The sequence below is a fragment of the Cherax quadricarinatus genome, chromosome 77 (genome assembly GCF_038502225.1).
Source record: "Cherax quadricarinatus isolate ZL_2023a chromosome 77, ASM3850222v1, whole genome shotgun sequence".
NCBI lineage: Eukaryota > Metazoa > Arthropoda > Malacostraca > Decapoda > Parastacidae > Cherax > Cherax quadricarinatus.
In genome coordinates this window covers 2,307,145-2,329,604 of record NC_091368.1, presented here as the reverse complement: position 1 = coordinate 2,329,604, position 22,460 = coordinate 2,307,145, and the positions used below count along the sequence as shown (strand labels likewise).

The window sequence follows — 22,460 nt, the reverse complement described above, 5'->3', positions numbered from 1 at the left end:
CTCTAAAAAGAAGACAAAAATAGTATTCTCCTTCTTTCTGACGAAGACAAGTCTTTTGTTTGCCTCTGTCAATCATTCATTGCACTTCGTTTTTGTTTTTTTATTTTTTTGCTTTCCTACGGTTATTTATTTTTTTTGACCTCTCTTTTCACCAATTGAATGACTGAGTAAAACACACACACACACACACACACACATACACACACACACACACACACACACACACACACACACACACACACACACACACACACACACACACACACACACACACACATTTGAATAATTTACACATTTCGGAAGCAAGCGTCTGCGGGATTACATCGAAGTTCCATTCTTATTGTGAGAGGCAAAGAGAGAAAGAGGCTGTAGTCACCACACACACACAGTGAAGAGGCGGGGCCAGGAGCTGTGAATCGACCCCTGCAACCACAATTAGGTGGTTGCACGGTTACTAGAACAGAAGTACACATGCAGTGGGGGATGGTGTAAGTACATGTACTAATGTCTCTTCTCTCACTACCACTATCCTTCTCTCACTACTACCATTCTTTTCTCACTACCACTATTCTTCTCTCACTACCACTATTCTTCTCTCACTGCCACTAATCTTCCCTCTACCACCATCTCTTCCACCATCATCTCAACCAATACCAGCATCAACCACTACCACCATCACCACAACCACTACCACCATCACCACAACCACTACCACCATCACCACAACCACTACCACCATCACCACATCCACTACTACACCACAAAGGTGTGACTTACGGACAACAGTCATATTCCGACTTTTTGTAACTAAGACTCCGTGAACAGTCACCCATTTGACTGTTATTCCAACAGTGACATAACGACTGTGGTTAAGAGGACGGGCTGTCAGAGGTGTACAGTAACATAGCTACTAAGAGAACAAAATCTAATGATATCTATCTTCATGTAAACCATCTTCATCTTACTATTTCCTCCTCCCCTTCCTCCCTAAATCTCTTCTACTAACTCGCTCTCTCTCTCCCCTCTCCTCAGATTATCGTCACACTCCCCTCTTCCAGGTTCCCCTCGCCTCTTGCTGTCATCTTGACGTGCTGCACGAAAACATCTTAAGCTGGGGTGAAAAAGACAGTCTAAGACTGAATAACTGACAGAGCTGGGGGTGAAGTAGTCTGTCTTAAGCTGGGGTGAAGAAGTTTGTCTTAAGCTGGGGTGAAGAAGTTTGTCTTAACCTGGGGTGAAGAAGTTTGTCTTAAGCTGGGGTGAAGTAGTCTGTCTTAAGCTGGGGTGAAGTAGTCTGTCTTAAGCTGGGGTGAAGAAGTTTGTCTTAAGCTGGGGTGAAGAAGTTTGTCTTAAGCTGGGGTGAAGTAGTCTGTCTTAAGCTGGGGTGAAGAAGTTTGTCTTAAGCTGGGGTGAAGTAGTCTGTCTTAAGCTGGGGTGAAGAAGTTTGTCTTAAGCTGGGGTGAAGTAGTCTGTCTTAAGCTGGGGTGAAGAAGTTTGTCTTAAGCTGGGGTGAAGTAGTCTGTCTTAAGCTGGGGTGAAGAAGTTTGTCTTAAGCTGGGGTGAAGTAGTCTGTCTTAAGCTGGGGTGAAGAAGTTTGTCTTAAGCTAGGGTGAAGAAGTTTGTCTTAAGCTGGGGTGAAGTAGTCTGTCTTAAGCTGGGGTGAAGAAGTTTGTCTTAAGCTGGGGTGAAGAAGTTTGTCTTAAGCTGGGGTGAAGTAGTCTGTCTTAAGCTGGGGTGAAGAAGTTTGTCTTAAGCTGGGGTGAAGTAGTCTGTCTTAAGCTGGGGTGAAGAAGTTTGTCTTAAGCTGGGGTGAAGTAGTCTGTCTTAAGCTGGGGTGAAGAAGTTTGTCTTAAGCTGGGGTGAAGTAGTCTGTCTTAAGCTGGGGTGAAGAAGTTTGTCTTAAGCTGGGGTGAAGTAGTCTGTCTTAAGCTGGGGTGAAGAAGTTTGTCTTAAGCTGGGGTGAAGTAGTCTGTCTTAAGCTGGGGTGAAGAAGTTTGTCTTAAGCTGGGGTGAAGTAGTCTGTCTTAAGCTGGGGTGAAGAAGTTTGTCTTAAGCTGGGGTGAAGTAGTCTGTCTTAAGCTGGGGTGAAGAAGTTTGTCTTAAGCTGGGGTGAAGTAGTCTGTCTTAAGCTGGGGTGAAGAAGTTTGTCTTAAGCTGTGGTGAAGAAGTTTGTCTTAAGCTGGGGTGAAGAAGTTTGTCTTAAGCTGTGGTGAAGAAGTTTGTCTTAAGCTGGGGAGAAGTAGTCTGTCTTAAGCTGGGGTGAAGAAGTTTGTCTTAAGCTGGGGTGAAGTAGTCTGTCTTAAGCTGGGGTGAAGAAGTTTGTCTTAAGCTGTGGTGAAGAAGTTTGTCTTAAGCTGGGGTGAAGAAGTTTGTCTTAAGCTGTGGTGAAGAAGTTTGTCTTAAGCTGGGGTGAAGAAGTTTGTCTTAAGCTGGGGTGAAGAAGTTTGTCTTAAGCTGGGGTGAAGAAGTTTGTCTTAAGCTGGGGTGAAGAAGTTTGTCTTAAGCTGGGGTGAAGAAGTTTGTCTTAAGCTGGGGTGAAGAAGTTTGTCTTAAGGGTTCAACAGCAGACAATGAGAGTGCCAACAAGGAGAGTGCCAACAAGGAGAGTGCCAACAAGGAGAGTGCCAACAAGGAGAGTGCCAACAAGGAGAGTACCAACAAGGAGAGTGCCAACAAGGAGAGTGCCAACAAGGAGAGTACCAACAAGGAGAGTGCCAACAAGGAGAGTACCAACAAGGAGAGTGCCAACAAGGAGAGTGCCAACAAGGAGAGTGACAATAAGGAGAGTGCCAACAAGGAGAGTACCAACAAGGAGAGTACCAACAAGGAGAGTGCCAACAAGGAGAGTACCAACAAGGAGAGTACCAACAAGGAGAGTACCAACAAGGAGAGTACCAACAAGGAGAGTACCAACAAGGAGAGTGACAACTAGGAGAGTACCAACAAGGAGAGTGCCAACAAGGAGAGTGCCAACAAGGAGAGTACCAACAAGGAGAGTGCCAACAAGGAGAGTGACAACTAGGAGAGTACCAATAAGGAGAGTACCAACAAGGAGAGTGCCAACAAGGAGAGTGACAACTAGGAGAGTACCAACAAGGAGAGTGCCAACAAGGAGAGTGCCAACAAGGAGAGTGCCAACAAGGAGAGTACCAACAAGGAGAGTGACAATAAGGAGAGTGCCAACAAGGAGAGTGACAATAAGGAGAGTGCCAACAAGGAGAGTGACAATAAGGAGAGTGCCAACAAAGAGAGTGACAATAAGGAGAGTGCCAACAAGGAGAGTGTCAACAAGGAGAGTGCCAACAAGGAGAGTACCAACAAGGAGAGTGACAATAAGGAGAGTGCCAACAAGGAGAGTGCCAACAAGGAGAGTGACAATAAGGAGAGTGCCAACAAGGAGAGTGACAATAAGGAGAGTGCCAACAAGGAGAGTACCAACAAGGAGAGTGCCAACAAGGAGAGTACCATTAAGGAGAGTGACAACAAGGAGAGTGCCAACAAGGAGAGTGCCAACAAGGAGAGTGCCATGAGAAACTCTGTATTGCTTGAATATCATGAAAAAAATGCATCTACACTCATCTTACTCGAGTCAAACCTGATCAATTCCTATTCCCCAGGCACTGTATGACCCCTGTGGATTTAGCACTTTCCCAAGAAAATAATCAGACTTGCTTTAGTTGCTGTATGACTCTGGAGAGGTATCCCTGTATCTTATAATCCCAGTCTCCTCTACCTCATTTCTCAGAAATAAGCTATCTCTTGGAGATACGTGGATGAGCTTCCACTCCATCATGGAGGAGGATAAAGGAGCTTCCACTCCATCATGGAGGAGGATAAAGGAGCTTCCACTCCATCATGGAGGAGGATAAAGGAGCTTCCACTCCATCATGGAGGAGGATAAAGGACCTTCCACTCCATAATGGAGGAGGATAAAGGACCTTCCACTCCATCATGGAGGAGGATAAAGGAGCTTCCACTCCATCATGGAGGAGGATAAAGGACCTTCCACTCCATAATGGAGGAGGATAAAGGACCTTCCACTCCATCATGGAGGAGGATAAAGGACCTTCCACTCCATCATGGAGGAGGATAAAGGAGCTTCCACTCCATCATGGAGGAGGATAAAAGAGCTTCCACTCCATCATGGAGGAGGATAAAGGAGCTTCTACTCCATCATGGAGGAGGATAAAAGAGCTTCCACTCCATCATGGAGGAGGATAAAGGAGCTTCTACTCCATAATGGAGGAGGATAAAGGAGCTTCTACTCCATCATGGAGGAGGATAAAGGACCTTCCACTCCATCATGGAGGAGGATAAAGGAGCTTCCACTCCATCATGGAGGAGGATAAAGGAGCTTATACTCCATAATGGAGGAGGATAAAGGACCTTCCACTCCATCATGGAGGAGGATAAAGGAGCTTCTACTCCATCATGGAGGAGGATAAAGGAGCTTCCACTCCATCATGGAGGAGGACTAAAGAGCTTCCACTCCATCATGGAGGAGGATAAAGGAGCTTCTACTCCATAATGGAGGAGGATAAAGGAGCTTCTACTCCATCATGGAGGAGGATAAAGGAGCTTCCACTCCATCATGGAGGAGGACTAAAGAGCTTCCACTCCATCATGGAGGAGGATAAAGGAGCTTCCACTCCATCATGGAGGAGGATAAAGGAGCCTCCACTCCATCATGGAGGAGGATAAAGGACTTTCCACTCCATCATGGAGGCGGCCTTACTCCACAAGAGAGCCATGGAGTGAGCATCTTACTTGACCATGTAGAGAATGGTGGAGTCGAGATGGAGCCAGAGGTAGTGGTTAGGGATGGTCATAGTCTGGAAGGTGACGGACTTGGCGTTCTTGAAGAACGCGTCTGGTCTCCAGATGTCCTTCAGCCAGGAGACGGGCAGGAGGCGGTACTCTCCAGTCATGTTCTGTGGGAAGCGTAGTCGATGGTCCTTCCAGCTCTGGGCGAAGAAGATGTCAGCAGCGTACGTCTGTGGGGAGAAAGATGTCAGTAGCGTATTTCTGTGGGGAGAGAGAGAGAGAGAGAGAGAGAGAGAATACAAAAGGATATATCAATAAAGTGGACAGGTAATTTTAAGGTGATCAATCTCTCAGCCTTGATATAAGGTGGTCAGTCCCTCAGCCTTGATATATGGTGGTCAGTCCCTCAGCCTTGATATAAGGTGGTCAGTCCCTCAGCCTTGATATATGGTGGTCAGTCCCTCAGCCTTGATATAAGGTGGTCAGTCCCTCAGCCTTGATATATGGTGGTCAATCCCTCAGCCTTGATTTAGGGTCAGTCCTTCGAGACAAAACTTTATGAGTATACTAGACAGACTCTATATAGAGCAAATCTCTAATTAGAAGTTTCTTTTTGCTCTAAATACAACTTTATTGACTAGATAAAGCTCTATATAGAGAAAATTCATCAATAAATAAAGAGGGTGTACGCTTCACACAGTTTCTCTTTCTACCACACATAGAACAGCTCTTTCTATGTCTCTATGTATGCTGATCACTGCTCTAAGCCCAAAGAAAATTACATTTCAGCTTTTTGGAAGAAAAGTCGAGTTTTAAACCCAGAAAGCAGACGAGGTGAAGCTGCAGCCAGGGAAGGAATTCTTGGCTAACTGGGCCACCGCTGAGCGTTCTTATTCTCTGTTCTTGAGATGAACATGAACGCTAATGGTCAATGCATTTTCTTATGAATAGATCTGGTGCTCAGCGCTGCTGCTAGCGTCTAGAAGGCTTGAAGATTGTGTTTGTTTTTTTGGCTTGAAGGGGTCGAATCACCGCTCCTTGCTTCGTGTGCATGTGAGGCTTTATTTGTGTGTGTGTGGACACACACGCGTTTTAAAACACTTCTTAATATTCCAGGAGGAAATTAAAACCTCCAGTCAACCAATATACAATATTTATTTGCAGAGTAATCAGGACACCTTTCCTGGTCCTAATTACCCACCGTTTTCCCTTAATGAAGCTTTTCCCCAATAACACACCTATCTGCAAGCAACGAACCTCCAATCTCACTTTCCTCTGTCTCCTGATTACACACACCTATTTGCACACCACCAAAATAGGAACAATTAGGTTGATCTTGCACAGATAAGACCATGGGAACCCAGAACCTAAAACCTCTGTCTGCCTGTCTCTCTCTCTCACTCTCTCTCTCACTCTCTCTCTCACTCTCTCTCTCTACCTCCAGAAGAAATATCTCTCATTATCTCTTGCATGAATTTTAAATACAGAGGAGAGATAGGCTGTTTTTTTTTACAGAATAAACCGCCAGCTTGGTTTAAGTAAAGCTTAAACCACATATTGTTTTATCTTAAAACTTGGGATACGAGACTCCACCCACAAATCCCCAAAACAAATTCCACATTTCTTCCTGGAACAAAAGTGGAATTTTGTATCGACGCAGCAGAAACAAAAAAATAAGAATTTTGTCCTGACATACACAAAACAAAAAGGAATTTTGTTATAGCACAATACCAAAAAAGTAGGAATTTTGTCACGGTAGACACTACACAGGAAGGAAATTTTGTCTGGAGACAATACCGACAAAAAGGAATTTTGTTTCTGTGCATACACTGGACCATTATCAAATACTGGAGGGAGTGAAACGTTTCTTATTGATTTAAAAGATCAATGTGATCTGAAAAATCCTACAAAATTCCTTTCGACTTTTTTATTCGTGGATTAGCTGCGATTTGTTCCAATCACGGTACAGTGGGCTAGTTATGATTTGTTCTAGTCGTGGTATTGTGGGCTAGTTTTGATTTGTTCTAGTCGTGGTATTGTGGGCTAGTTATGATTTGTTCTAGTCGTGGTATTGTGGGCTAGTTATAATTTATTCTAGTCGTGGTATTGTGGGCTAGTTATGATTTGTTCTAGTCGTGGTACTGTAGGCTAGTTACGATTTGTTCTAGTCGTGGTATTGTAGGCTAGTTATGATTTGTTCTAGTCGTGGTATTGTGGGCTAGTTATGATTTGTTCTAGTCGTGGTACTGTGGGCTAGTTATGATTTGTTCTAGTCGTGGTATTGTGGGCTAGTTATGATTTGTTCTAGTCGTGGTATTGTGAGCTAGTTATGATTTATTCTAGTCGTGGTAGTGTGGGCTAGTTATGATTTGTTCTAGTCGTTGTATTGTGGGCTAGTTATGATTTGTTCTAGTCGTGGTATTGTGGGCTAGTTATGATTTGTTCTAGTAGTGGTATTGTGAGCTAGTTATTTGTTCTAGTCGTGGTATTGTGGGCTAGTTATGATTTGTTCCAGTCGCGATATTGTCGGATGGTTATGATTTATTCCAGTCAAGGAATTCTAGGATAGTAGTCAATTATTCCAGTGGCGTATTGTGGACTTGCTGTGTATTGTTTCAGTCATGGTATGAGCGCGTGGAGAAATGAGAAACATGCGCCCACAATACGTGGAGAGATGAGAGACATGTTACCTCTCTTAACATTCGACCACACACCTAAGAGATTATTCTCACTGTGTCCCAAATTGAGTCTCACTTCCCTAGACCTCATTTAATGCGAATTTCTTGTACAGACGTCCAATATGATAGCATATATATATATATATATATATATATATATATATATATATATATATATATATATAGGGAAGTACCACCTCTATAGCTGGAATGGGGACCCTCATCCTCAGAGAAGACAATAAACGTACCTCAGAGAAAACTCAAGGTTCTCCCCGGAGCTGTTTGAATATTTTCTTCTCCTACCACCCCCTATATGTTTCTAATTCTATGTGAACATTTATTAATAAACAAAATACATTTACAGAAAAAAACATAAACATATGAATACAATGGCACAATGTATCAAAGATGATGAATTTCCTCCAGCTCCTCCGAGGCTGGACGTGAGCCAAGTATGCAGCAAGCATTTCCCCTCTGGATGGCGACGCTGAGGCGCTGGAACATGAAAGTGGCTGCCCTTGGGTCCCTGGTGGTGTCGATGAGTCTGGAACCCAATTCTTTAAGGAAACGTGTGGCATTTTTTCCCCATGATCCCAAGGTCTCCGATCCCACTGGGACAAATTGATACTGTTGGCTAATGTCCCTGTACTTGCTGATCTTGTACTCCTCCCTGTGGTCAGCAGCTCCTCCCTGTTGCCCCACACTGTGATGGATATAGGTGTCAGCCAGTGTGGACACACAGGTATAGTCCCATGCTAAGAGCTTGCCATTCTTCCAAGGATAGATGGTGATCCCGTCAGGGGCGGTTTGCTGGGTTGTGGGTATTGTTTGCTGCAAGTGATCGTGGCTCCCTCTCGGCAGGGCATCCAGCTGTAGCAAGGGTTCTCTTAATGATGTCGTTGACCTCATTGTGTCTTGCATGCCAGCCCTTGGTTTTGGAACAGTTAAGACCATGTAGTCCGTATTGGTCTGCTTGCACTTCGCCGCAAATACACATATATTCTGTGAATTGGGGCAGCAAGGCGCAGAGCCACTGCAATACGGAGGGTCTTAGGGTCGAGTCGCGTTCCCATTGCCGATATGGGAACTGTTTGGAGAAGTCCCCGGGAGTGAGGTGCACTCACAGCCTGGAGCGGGCAATCTTCCTATCTGATGTTGCAGCCCTGAGCATGTTGGCAAGCACCTTTTCAGCAATTGGGCTATCCCAGCTTGACTGTTTGTGAGCCAGTGCTGCACTAGGGTTTGGTGCTGGAGCAGCAAGAGTCTCCCATTCGGTGATGGCACTGACATAGCTAGGGTCTTCTATTCCTGCTGAGTCACTGAGGGTGTCAGGAAGAATTTGTCTTATCAACTCGTTTGATGCAATGGAAGAGGATAGGAAAGCTGGTAGAGCAATCTGGGAGGATCTGCGTATTCCTAGCCCTCCAAGCCTGACCGGAGTGAGGCTTGCAACCACTGTCCATCGTCAAGGGAAAGATTCAATACACTCTCTAGCATGGCCTTCAGGAGAGAGTCATATTCCTTGAGTTTTGGACTGCTGAAGGCTGGGAGCATCTCAGAAAATAGGTAAGTTTTGGCGTTGACAGGCACCTGGTGAGTAGGTAGAAGGCATCGTGTGTGTCAATGTCTTTCATCCTGCTTTCCATCGTCCGGAGGTCTGAGACTTTTTTCCTAGGACCAGATCGATGGCATTGGACCCAAGAGGAGCACCGAGGAGAGTGCTATTGGCTGGATCAATGGCTCGTGCTCCTGGTAAAACGGTACTAATATTCTGTATCAACTGTTGATTGGTAGAAACTATTTCACATTTGGAGGGGTTTAAAGAAAGGCCCAGGCTTTCTCCCATGTCTTTAATTTTACTGATGTCCTCCAGGAGAGACTCTGTTGTGCCAGCCAGGGTACCGTCGTCCAGGAACCAGATATTGAGCTCGCAGGTGATATCAGAATATGCAAAACAACCACTGTGAAATAATAGAGAAATTCCAAGCGCTTTCGTGACTACTCACATTATCAAGGAACAATAAAAGTAATGCATCAAAGGAAGGCATATAAAGGGTCTAGCCCACACCTCACTATCACATCCCACAACAAAGCAACACCTGATGCGCGACTCATAAGAAAGGGAACACTGCAGCAGGCCCGCTGGCCCAATTAGACAGGTCCTTCACACAACCCACCAACAAACTATTCTACCCAAGAACTAAGAATTTTAAAATTTATTATTTGTCCAATGTATTATTAAATTCTTCTCAAATTCTATTAATTATAAATGGATCTAATTTATATAAACCAAAGGAAATATTCATATTATTGTCAAAACTGCTTTTTATGAAACAAGATTCAATTATATTTCTGTTAGACAAGTGAAAAATTCCCGGTATTAAGATCCCAAGATGTTACTGTGTCAGACAGGAACCATTCATCTACATTCCTGTTTGACACAGTAACATCTTGCGATTTTAACACAGGGAATTCTTCACTTGCCTAACCCTTGGGCACGACCTACTTCCACATTCGTCAAATATGATACCTCCTACGACTGCTGCACCTCTCCTGCCTACAGTATATAAGCCACTTCATCGCACATATGCTGTATTCTTTTCAAGATTGATGGACTGATCACATCGACTCAAGGCTGAGGGACTGATTACCTCAAACTTCTCTAGTTCTTCACCATCCTCCTTTGTATGGACTGATGAAGCCACTGTGACGAAAGGTTTCCTCACTAAAGATACCCAAATGCTGCACATGTGTCTAATTTATCATGTACAGAATATATAGAGTAACCGTAAATACACATATAATCCACATATAAAAATAATATTAATAAATAAATAATAAAAATAAATCTTTATTTCCACAAGAACATGATACAACTTGTACAGACCATAGCTGACATCAATGACATGGAATGTCATTGATGACATGAAATGTCATTGATGACATGAAATGTCATTGCAACTATTATTACTCTTGTCCCTGAAGATATGACGACGTTTCAGTCCGACTTGGACCATTAATTATCCATAACGTCGTGATAAGATTATCTCCCCTATGTGCGGGTTATTTATGTATTGTTATAGCCACAGTATTGGTACCTTTTTTTTTTTATTCTGAATGTACTTTTAAAAGACGATGTTTTGCCCTCACTAGAGCTCCATCAAGTCACCGAGAGAGCAAAATAGAGGCTTTAAATATTCCATGACGGAGTTCCAACCTTTCAAGATCTTTTTTGTGATCTCCAGAGGAATCTTAAGGTCGAACATTTCTTTTCTGTTAATAATGCAAAATAAGAAAATAAAGAAATTATCTAAGCTTCTTGACATTCTTTTTCGATTTTGTCTTCAAAGCTCCCCTACCCCCCCCCCAAAAAAAAAATGTAAATTTTCCCAGTGTTCCATGAAACTGACTTTAAATTTGACTTCTGTAAAATTAACTCTCTGTTTCCGTCCCACTCGAAGAATTTTTCTCTTAAGCAGAGTTAAATTCTCTGATTGTTTCTCTTAAGCAGAGTTAAATTCTCTGATTGAAGCATAATCACCAATTTTAAAGACGTGGGGATGGGGGGGGGAGGGTAAGCCAGCGGAAGGCGTCGGTCAGATAACCAAAAGCTCAGGAAACACTTGTCCTGTTTCCTGAGAAATATTATTTCTGATTAAAGAACTCTCAGGGATTTGTCATTCCATATTGAGTATTAAATGGAATTAGAAGCCTTGACTGAATAAAGTTTGACCGCGTCTGTGTCACTCTGAGAGGAAAGTTTGACCGCGTCTGTGTCACTCTGAGAGGAAAGTTTGACCGCGTCTGTGTCACTCTGAGAGGAAAGTTTGACCGCGTCTGTGTCACTCTGAGAGGAAAGTTGTGACACAGATCGTCTGAGTAAATCACTGCGAAAAATAATGTAGTTTATTTCAGGAATTATTTTTTTCACTGATTTCTCCTCGATGCTCTTCTCTCCCTTCTTCTCTCTTCCCCTTTCTCGAGCCTCTTAATTCTTGTTGGTATTATAGATTCTCTCTCTCTCTCTTTCTTCTAATTTTCTTCCTATCCCTGTTCTTACCCTTTCTCAATTATTTTCTTTTTCATATTCTTCCTCTTTCTCATTTCTAAGATCTTTCCCCTAAAATAATGACGCATCCCAGTAAAAGAGAAGCCTCATCTAATTTATAAAAAAAATAATATTTTATGTCATATCTATATCTATTTATCTATCTATCTATCTATCTATCTATCTATCTATATATATATATATGTATATATATATATATATATATATATATATATATATATATATATATATATATATATATATATATATATATATATATATATATATATATATATATATATATATGTATATATGTATATATATATGTCGTAAAGCCTGAATAGGCAGAACTTGCAGTCTTGGCAAAAGCAACGCTCATCTTGCCATATAGGACAAGTGAAAATTTGTGTATGCAATAATTTCACCAAAATCATTCTGAACCTAACGAAAAAAATATATTTGATTGTGTTTGTTTAGTACTAAATTATTGTAAACGTATTTAAAATATATTTAGTTGGGTTAGCTAAAATAAATTGCTCTTGTTATAAAAAGGTTAGGTAAGTTTTCTAAGATTCTATTGGTGCAAAATTAAAAATTTTTACATTAACATTAATGAAAAAATATATCTTTAAACGTATAAGAGAAAATTTCAGAAAGGACTTAATTTTAAATGAGTTCTTGCTAAATGACCAGTTTTACACATTCGGCACGACATATATATAATATATATATATATATATATATATATATATATATATATATATATATATATATATATATATATATATATATATATATATATATATATATATATACATATACATACATACATACATACATATATAAAATTACAGCGCAGCCACCCAGGGAGGTACTACCGTCCAGCCAAGTGAGTGTAAAACGAAAGCCTGTGATTGTTTTACATGCTGGGAGCAAAGGGCTAGTAACTGTGGAAGAGGATGTAATCAGTCACTCAGCCTTCCAGACTATGCAGAAGACAGTAGAGGATGAGGTAATCAGTCCCTCAGCCTAGGAGAGCAGGTATTCAGTGCGTGGTCTTGATGAATGTGGAGCAGTGGCGGGAAGATGGACGTTTATGAGGCGCACTGGTGAATTCAACCTGCCTGTGACCATGACTTTATCTGCCTCATCTAACTCCTGATACCCTAGACTCACCTGCTTACTGCCTCACCTAACTCCTGATACGCTAGACTCACCTGCTCACTGCCTCACCTTACTCCTGATACACGAAGACACCTGCTTACTGCCTCACCTAACTCCTGATACACGAAGACACCTGCTTACTGCCTCACCTAACTCTCACGGTGACAAGAAAAATATGGAATATGTCTTCAGCAGTTGCTGCACACTTTTCTTCTTTCCTCGTATTTTTCTGCTGCTCTTCTTGGGCTGTCTGCCTCCATCTTAAGTGGATCTGATATTTCTCGCTCACCGAAACTTGCTTTTGCAATGAATCATATTTCTATGAGAGAAATGGATGAGAATACATTTTTTTGGGACACCTATAATTACGACGTTCTGGTCCATGGAACGTCATCACCTCTAATACATGTGGAGTATGAGAGGAGACAGTAGTAGTAGTAATAGTAGTGTAGTAGGAGGAGCAGCAGCAGTAGTAGTAATAGTAATAATAGTATAGGAGCAGCAGCAGTAATAGTAGTATAGTAGTAGTGGTAGTTGTAGTAGTAGTAGTAGTAGTGGTAAGTAGTAAGTAGTAGTAGTAGCAGTAGTAGTTGCAGTAGTAGTAGCAGTGTAGCAAAAGTAGTAGTAAAAGTAGTAGTCATAGTAGTAGTAGTAGTGTAGTAGTAGTAGTAATGGAAGCACTCTAAGAAGGTGGGGATGACTGAACCTCCAAAGAACTTTCTTCGTCTTTGACCTGGTTCCCAGTAAACCAATTTACCATCTTGGCAACTCATTTTTTCTGTGTATGACACCAGCGTTCTTAGTGTCATCCCTGCTGCAGGCGTTCATATGTTCGCTAACTCTCGTGGTTAAGTCTCTCCCAGTTTCTCCCATGTAAACCTTGTTATGCTCCCCACAGGGGATGATGTATATTTTCTTTAGGGGTGTCCAATAGACTGAGATTGTGTTCTTGGTGATGTTACCAACAAAAGCAGTGGCACTGGCGGCGACTTGAATGTTTCTTGTAAAAAGATAAAAACATAAGAAGAAAGGAGCACTACAGCAGTCCTACTCACTAGACAAGTCCATCTCACACCCACCCACACCCACTCATGTTTAAATTCTGTTTTATCAAGGCTACGTCTTTCTAAAATTGTCGCTCAGCCTCTCTTCTTTACGTTGCGTATTCGTTTCTAGTTCTCCTGCTCATCTCTCTGCTTTTTGCTATTATTTGTTTTATTTATTTTTTTCCATGTACTCGCACTTTCAGCCATTGCCTGGCTGCACCTCGGGGAGAACCATAGGCTCACTTTATTCTTGCCATTTCTTCTTTTGCTCCTGGGTTATGACTTTGTCCTTAGCCTCCAGGCACTTTCCAGGAAAAAAAAATCCACTATTTTATTCGTTATATTTCCTTCCGCTGCTTCCCTTTCTCACTATATTACATTCAGGAATTCTCTCACACATCTGTATGGTTTCTCCCTTTCCTCTTGTGCTATGTTTATCTATGTGTTAGCTTACTCGAGGTTCTCAAAACTCAGAACACTGTGGTCACTAACACCCGCTGGCTCCTCATATCATATTACACCCACGTCAAATTCACTTAGGGTGAATACTAGATTCAACCTTGCTGGTTCATCTTCTCTCTCTCGCTCTCTCTCTCTCTGGTTGTGTCCTTAACGTGCTGCCACAGCAAGTAACCCATCACCACTTCCATCATGTCAGTTTTCCAAGTTTTTAATTCCCTGCATGGATCCAATTTGCATGTGTACTCACCTGTATGTGGTTGCAGGTATCGATTCATAGCTCCTGGCCCCGCCTCTTAGATAGTCGCTACTAGGTTGAATCTCTCCCTGATCCAAGAGCCTTATCGTACTTCTTAAAACTCTGTATGAATCCTGCCTCCAGGTGTGTGTGTGTGTATGTGATTACCTGCCTGCTGAACCATGCTAGGCACTTCCTACTCACATAAAAATAAGAACACAATAATGGAGGAACAATTCAGTAGAATTGTCTATGCTAGACAGGTTCTACAAACAACTGTGTGGTAGTGTGTTTGTTTCCTTGTCCAGACCCACACACTTATACACAAATAACCCGCACATAGGAGAGAGAAGCTTATGACGAGGTTTCGGTCCGACTAGGATCATTTACAAGTCTCTTGTGAATGGTTCAAGTCGTACCATTTACAAGTGCGGATTTGTTTTTTCAGACTCACAGTTACGGACGGATCTACTGTGAAACTAACGTAGCTTAAGCCTGAGGGGCCCCTAACCCCTGAGAGGCCCCAGAAATGACTTTAGTCTACACTATTTAAAATTTTTGGGTCTATTGTATGTGAAAGGGTTGCGAAGGGGCCCCCATAGCAGTTCAAGCTTCAGGGCCTCGAAAATGTAGGTCTGCCGCTGGTCACATTCACTCTGATCAGACATCTTGTATCTTCACTCTTAGTGTGCATAACTCACCACCAGTTATGAGTCTTTGACCACAAAGATAAAATAACCACAAAAATGAATACTTCGTGAAACGTTGAAAAGAAAAATGGAGTCAGACTCACCATCGAGCTCTCGTCTATGGAGTCCAGACTCATGACAGTAACGTGGAAGTACACCACTGTGGGATTTCCTGTAGAGTAATGAAAAACATTAGATACACATATGAAAGCCAAAACAACGGGGATTTATCTCTCTCTCTCTCTCTCTCTCTCTCTCTCTCTCTCTCTCTCTCTCTCTCTCTCTCTCTCTCTCTCTCTCTCTCTCTCTCTCTCTCTCTCTCTCTCTCTCTCTCTCTCTCTCTCTCTCTCTCTCTCTCTCTCTCTCTCTCTCTCTCTCTCTCTCTCTCTCTCTCTCTCTCTCTCCAGCTGTGACCTACAATGGTTCGGAATATTCTGAAATTTTACCCTAAGCTTTCTCTTATAATTGCGGGTGAGATGTAAATTATTAAGAGTCTCAACTGTCACAAACTGTGATAGTAACTGGGAAAATAGTTGAGGTGGTGACTCATCCACTGAAAGTCAGGACAGGAAGAGGATTTTGCTTTCTTTGCAGGTACGCGAGATTTTGTAACTTTTTGTTTATGCATTTTATAAAGACAGGCTGATTTGTTGACTGGAGAGACAGACTGACCTTGTGACTGGAGAGAGACTGACCTTGTGATTGTGGGGGACGCATCTTGTCATAGCTTTTCGTGTCTTCTGGTAGAATGTCCGAGATCTCCAGCAGTGAGTCTTCACTAGCACTCGCTCTGAGAAGGGAGAAACTTTTATTGAGGCGGTAGTAAGGTGATAAGGCTTTATACTACCGAAATGTGATTACAGGGATAGAGGTATGGATGAAATGAGGGAGAGGTGGAGGAAGAAATAGCGGGGAGCAAGGAGGGAGGGAAGACAGAAATTTGGCATGTAAGGAAGGCCCGAGGGAAGAGAGAAAGAAGAAAGGAAATAGAGAGGTTTGAAAAAAAGAGACAAAAAGGACAAATAAAGTCACATTTTCTTCTCCTTATCCCATACAAATCCACAAACATCCAGCCATATTGAGACACAATGCTTCCAAAGTAACAGTTCCAACTCTGCTATAACGAAGCCTTTGCAACAGCTGTCACAGCTAAGCTATAGTGAGAAGCTTGAGCTCATCACACTAATGAGTTCTCCCAGCTCAAGCTGACACTTCATTACCTCATATATGAAATCCACCTGTGTGAGGGACCATGACAGAGACACATAGCCAGCTGCTCCTTCATGGAGTATGACAGGTAAACAAAGCTAGCTTCTGTTCCCTCTACATAACTCTCATGAAATTCATCCAGTATGATGGAATATGACAGGAAACACAATTAGCTTCTATTCCTTCTATATAACTCTCATGAAGCTCATCCAGTATGATGGAGTATGACAGGTAAACAAAGCTAGCTTCTGTTCCCTCTACATAACTCTCATGAAATTCATCCAGTATGATGGAATATGACAGGAAACACAATTAGCTTCTATTCCTTCTATATAACTCTCATGAAGCTCATCCAGTATGATGGAGTATGACAGGTAAACATAGCTAGCTTCTGTTCCCATTATAATATTCTCGTACAGCTCATGGTAGCAAAAATATTACAATTCTGTTAATTAGTTCAGTAACGAAATTAGAATTGATACACCTGATTAAAAATTAATAATTAATAACGCCATGAATACGCTGGGTGAACGGGAGGGGATGCTGGAGATCAGGAAGTCATCTTGATATGTTCTCGCTATTTTGGTGAAAGAGGTGTCGAGTATTGACCTATATGTGGTTGCAGGGGTTGAGCCACAGCTCCCGGCCACGCCCCTTCCAGGTTCACTCTCCTCGGGCTTCAAGAACCCCATTATGACTCACAAAAATCGTAATAACACAATTATAAAACCACGGAACGGGTGGGATTCGAACCCATGGTGAGTGAATGCTACAACTCCAGGCAGGTACCGAAGCCACTCACCCTGTCGTGCCATATCGTGAATGATGGTGACTGTGTTTTCTTCTGTGGGTCACCGTGCCTTAGTGGGAACCAGCCGATATATTAAAACATAATAGAATCTCAAACTTACTCTATTGAGTGCATTTGATAGGCAAAATTTAGCAAAAAAATAAAAATTTCAAATGTCCTTAAAAAAAAAAACTTTATATTTCTCAATATTTTTATTTTTTTTTGGAGTTTTTTCCAACATTTTTTAGTATATATTTTTTTCCACTACAAGTTTACAAGTGAATGTTTTAACAAATGTTTGAACACCTGTCACAAATAGTCGACCCTTTGTAGACAGAAGGGGGAACAGAAAGGGAAAGAATTCAGTTTGTAAAATAATTTTGATCAAAAATATGGCATCCATGTCTTGTGGAATTAAGGAGGATATAAGAATAGGTTCCAAACCTTTAAAAGAGCTAATCGTTGCATTTATAACTTCTCAGTTTGAAGAGTCTTGAATGTTGATACTTACGCTGAGGTCAGTGATAGCTGCAGCAGCAGCAGCAGCAGCAGCAGCAGCAGCAGCAGCAGTACTAGCAGCAGCAGCAGCAGCAGCAACTGCTACAGCAGCAGTACTAGAAGCAGCAGCAGCAGCAGCAGTACTAGCAGCAGCAGCAGCAGCAACTGCTACAGCAACAGTACTAGAAGCAGCAGCAGCAGCAGCAGCAGTACTAGCAGCAGCAGCAGCAGCAGCAGCAGCAACTGCTACAGCAGCAGCAGCAGCAGCAGCAACTGCTACAGCAGCAGTACTAGCAGCAGCAGCAGCAGCAACTGCTACAGCAGCAGTACTAGCAGCAGCAGCAACTGCTACAGCAGCAGTACTAGCAGCAGCAGCAGCAGCAACTGCTACAGCAGCAGTACTAGAAGCAGCAGCAGCAGCAGCAACTGCTACAGCAGCAGTACTAGAAGCAGCAGCAGCAACTGCTACAGCAGCAGTACTAGAAGCAGCAGCAGCAACTGCTACAGCAGCAGTACTAGCAGCAGCAGCAGCAGCAGCAACTGCTACAGCAGCAGTACTAGCAGCAGCAGCAGCAGCAGCAACTGCTGCTCCACCAGTACTAACAACAACAGCAGCAGGAGCAGCAGCAGTACTAATAGCAGCAACAGCAGCAGCAACAACAACAGCAGCAGCAGCAGCAGCAGCAGCAGCAGCAGCAGCAGCAGCAGCAGCAACAGCAGCAGCAGCAGCAGCAGCAGCAGCAGCAGCAGCAGCAGCAGCAGCAGCAGCAGCAGCAGCAATAGCTGCAGCAGCAGCACTAACAAAAGTATTGCAAGCACTCAACTAACACACAAACAATGCCCATCTGAGCGCCCCCACGGCTCAATACACTCAACTCATCTTCAACAAACCATTGAAAAACTATGTCTGGCTCACAGCTTACAGCTAAATACAAATATAAAGCTTTAAGCTGAATGAGCTCATGATTATATAGCAGCATGGGAAACATTCCATAAACTCATGAACTCATTCAGGCAAATGCCGTAATTGCATTTCTCTTTTGCTTTCGTTGTTGAGGATTGTGGGTAACACAGACGTGTTTAACTACAGCGGAACTACAAACTACAGAACAAGTGTAATGTGTCATCATTTAATCCTACAGTTGGGCATCCCGGTAACTTTCTACTTAATAAGGAACGTGACTAGTGAATCACACACACACACACACACACACACACACACACACAAGGTTAGTTCCAGAGCTAAGGGGAATGTCCTATGAAGAAAGATTAAGGGAAATCGGCCTGACGACACTGGAGGACAGGAGGGTCAGGGGAGACATGATAACGACATATAAAATACTGCGTGGAATAGACAAGGTGGACAAGGACAGGATGTTCCAGGGAGGGGACACAGAAACAAGAGGCCACAATTGGAAGTTGAAGACACACATGAGTCAGAGAGATAGTAGGAAGTATTTCTTCAGTCATAGAGTTGTAAGGCAGTTGAATAGCCTAGAAAATGACGTAGTGGAGGCAGGAACCATACACAGTTTTAAGACGAGGTTTGATAAAGCTCATGGAGCGGGGAGAGAGAGGGTCTAGTAGCAACCGGTGAAGAGGCGGGGCCAGGAGCTAGGACTCGACCCCTGCAACCACAAATAGGTGAGCAAATAGGTGAGTACACACACACACAAACACACATACACACACACACACACACACACACACATACACACACACACACACACACACACATACACACACACACACACACACAAACACACACACACATACACACACACACACACACACACACACACACACACACACACACACACACACACACACACACACACACACACACACACACACACACACACACACACATACACACACACACACACACACAGAACCTATGTTCATGCTTCCGTGCGAAAGTGCATGACCTGCTACCACCAGGACCACGGTTCGATTCCCCTTCCACTCTTCTGTTTATATATATATATATATATATATATATATATATATATATATATATATATATATATATATATATATATATATATATATATGTCGTGCCGAATATGTAAAACTGGTCAATTAGCAAGAACTCATTTTTATGAAACAAGATTCAATTATATTCCTGTCGACCATGGACTTGCTTGATACTACTTTCTCAACTTTTTGAAAATCAATTGGATGGTTAAAATCTCTTACATGAATAAATGGACAAGATTCCAATGCTCTATTTATTCATGTAAGAGATTTTAACCATCCAATTGATTTTCAAAAAGTTGAGAAAGTAGTATCAAGCAAGTCCATGGTCGACAGGAATATAATTGAATCTTGTTTCATAAAAAGCAGTTTTGACAATAAAATGAATATTTCCTTTGGTTTATATAAATTAGATCCATTTATAATTAATAGAATTTGGGAAGAATTTAATAATACACTGGACAAATAATAATTTTTAAATTTTCTTGGGTAGAATAGTATGTGGGTGAGTTGTGCAAAGGACCTATCCAAGTTGGGTCGGCGCGCGTCAGGTGTTTAACCGTTGTGGGATCTGATAGTGAGGTGCTGGCCAGACCCCTTATATAGCTTCCTTGGATGCTTTACTTTCATAGTTCCTTGATAATGTGAGTAGTCACGAAAGCGCTTGGAATTTCTCTATTCTTTCAGAGTGGTTGTTTTGCATATTCTGAAATCACCTGTTTACTGTGATCTTATTGCATATATATATATATATATATATATATATATATATATATATATATATATATATATATATATATATATATATATATATACCCTGGCAGATATGTCTCTTTCGTAAACAAAATATTAAAATAACAACATACTTCAGAGTAAATAACTGCAAACTTCATAACTTAATAACCACTAACTTCAAAACTTATCAACTTTAACATTACCTCTCAGTTAATTGCTTTCCTCTGGCTCAAGTTATTAATTTAACCCACACTAAAAACACGCAATTAAAAAATACTGTCCAGCCAAAAAAAATCTGCTTTCATTGGGTAGACTTGCCGCCATTTTATGTGTTATTGTGTCATTTGCAACACAGTAATCAACTCAAAATTGCAAAATCAATCAGCGTAATGACGAAATCATTTCTTTTATTGGATTGATTTTTTTTCCCTCTCACACTGTGTCTCTATAGTTCGTTTCCACCTCACTGACTGTGAACAATATTGGCGGGTCATTGAACGATGATTACAGGGAGTGAACGATGGTGTTAGGTCGTGGATGATAATGCCAGGCCAGGGTATGTACTCTGAGAGGTGTCTCTCAGTGTATATACACTGAGAGGCTTATGTTTCCCAGTGTATATACATTGAGAGGTGTATGTCTCTCAGTGTATATACACTGAGAGGCTTATGTTTCCCAGTGTATATACATTGAGAGGTGTATGTCTCTCAGTGTATATACACTGAGAGGCGTATGTTTCCCAGTGTATATACATTGAGAGGTGTATGTCTCTCAGTGTATATACACTGAGAGACTTATGTTTCCCAGTGTATATACATTGAGAGGTGTATGTCTCTCAGTGTATATACACTGAGAGGCTTATGTTTCCCAGTGTATATACATTGAGAGGTGTATGTCTCTCAGTGTATATACACTGAGAGGCTTATGTTTCCCAGTGTATATACATTGAGAGGTGTATGTCTCTCAGTGTATATACACTGAGAGGCTTATGTTTCCCAGTGTATATACATTGAGAGGTGTATGTCTCTCAGTGTATATACACTGAGAGGCGTATGTTTCCCAGTGTATATACATTGAGAGGTGTATGTCTCAGTGTATATACACTGGTAGTTTACATTAATCAGTATTTTAGGTATTAAAGTTTTCTTGACTGGTGGTGTACAGGTGACATGCAGCCTTAATGACCCTCGTGTAGTAGATAGACTTTAAACCCCATTAACCAACCAACCAGTCTTAATGACCCTCGTGTAGCAGATAGACTTTAAACCCCATTAACCAACCAACCAGTCTTAATGACCCTCGTGTAGCAGATAGACTTTAAACCCCATTAACCAACCAACCAGCCTTAATGACCCTCGTGTAGTAATGAGCCAACCAATCAAGCAGATAACAACAATAATTATTGTTATTAATTGATTATAATTAGTATCCAGCAGTGAACAGAAGTATCCAGCAGTGAACAGAACTATCCAGCAGTGAACAGAAGTATCCAGCAGTGAACAGAAACAGGTAGCAACGAACGAAGGAATCTAGCAGTGAACGACAGTATCTAACAACTAACGGAAGTCTCTAACAGTGACTAGAAGCATCCAATAATGAACGGCAGTATCCAACAGTGAACGACACTGTCAAACAGTGAACGGTAGTGCCTCGGTATGCGAACCAGCAACAATTAGAGAAAGGCCGTTCGACTCCCAAATGAGTTACTGCTCAAAGGTACTTAAATCAGTTCCCCGTGACACGTTCAATGACGCTACGCTTGTAGTTCCGCTTATTGAGAGAGAAAGCAAGAGAACGTTCGTTTATCTGTTGTGTGTGTACCTTCACCCCTGACACGTTCAATAATAATAATAATAATAATAATAATAATAATAATAATAATAATAATAATAATAATAATAATAATAATAATAATAATAACGATAATAATAATAATAATAATAATAATAATAATAATAATAATTACGATAATATAATAATAATAATAATAATAATAATAATAATAATAATAATAATAATAATAATAATAATATGCTCTCGTACACATGAGAGATATACATTTACCAGTGTATATTCAATGAAAAAATATATACTTAACATTGTATATACACACTGAGAGATATACATGTATATCTCCTAGTGTATGTATATTTCTCAGTGTATAT

At 41.5% G+C, this 22,460-nt stretch overlaps 1 protein-coding gene across 1 annotated transcript in view; it reads right to left on the bottom strand.

The window, feature by feature from the left end:
* LOC128701971 (glycine receptor subunit alpha-2) overlaps positions 1-22,460 on the bottom strand; it is a 220,544-nt gene that overhangs the window by 15,171 nt on the left and 182,913 nt on the right. The window contains exons 4-6 of the mRNA XM_053795965.2: positions 15,782-15,876; positions 15,191-15,258; positions 4,768-4,994 (exon numbers count right to left, since the gene is read on the bottom strand). Of these exons, the coding sequence (XP_053651940.2) occupies positions 4,768-4,994; positions 15,191-15,258; positions 15,782-15,876 (390 nt within the window). The remainder of the gene's footprint in view (positions 1-4,767; positions 4,995-15,190; positions 15,259-15,781; positions 15,877-22,460) is intronic.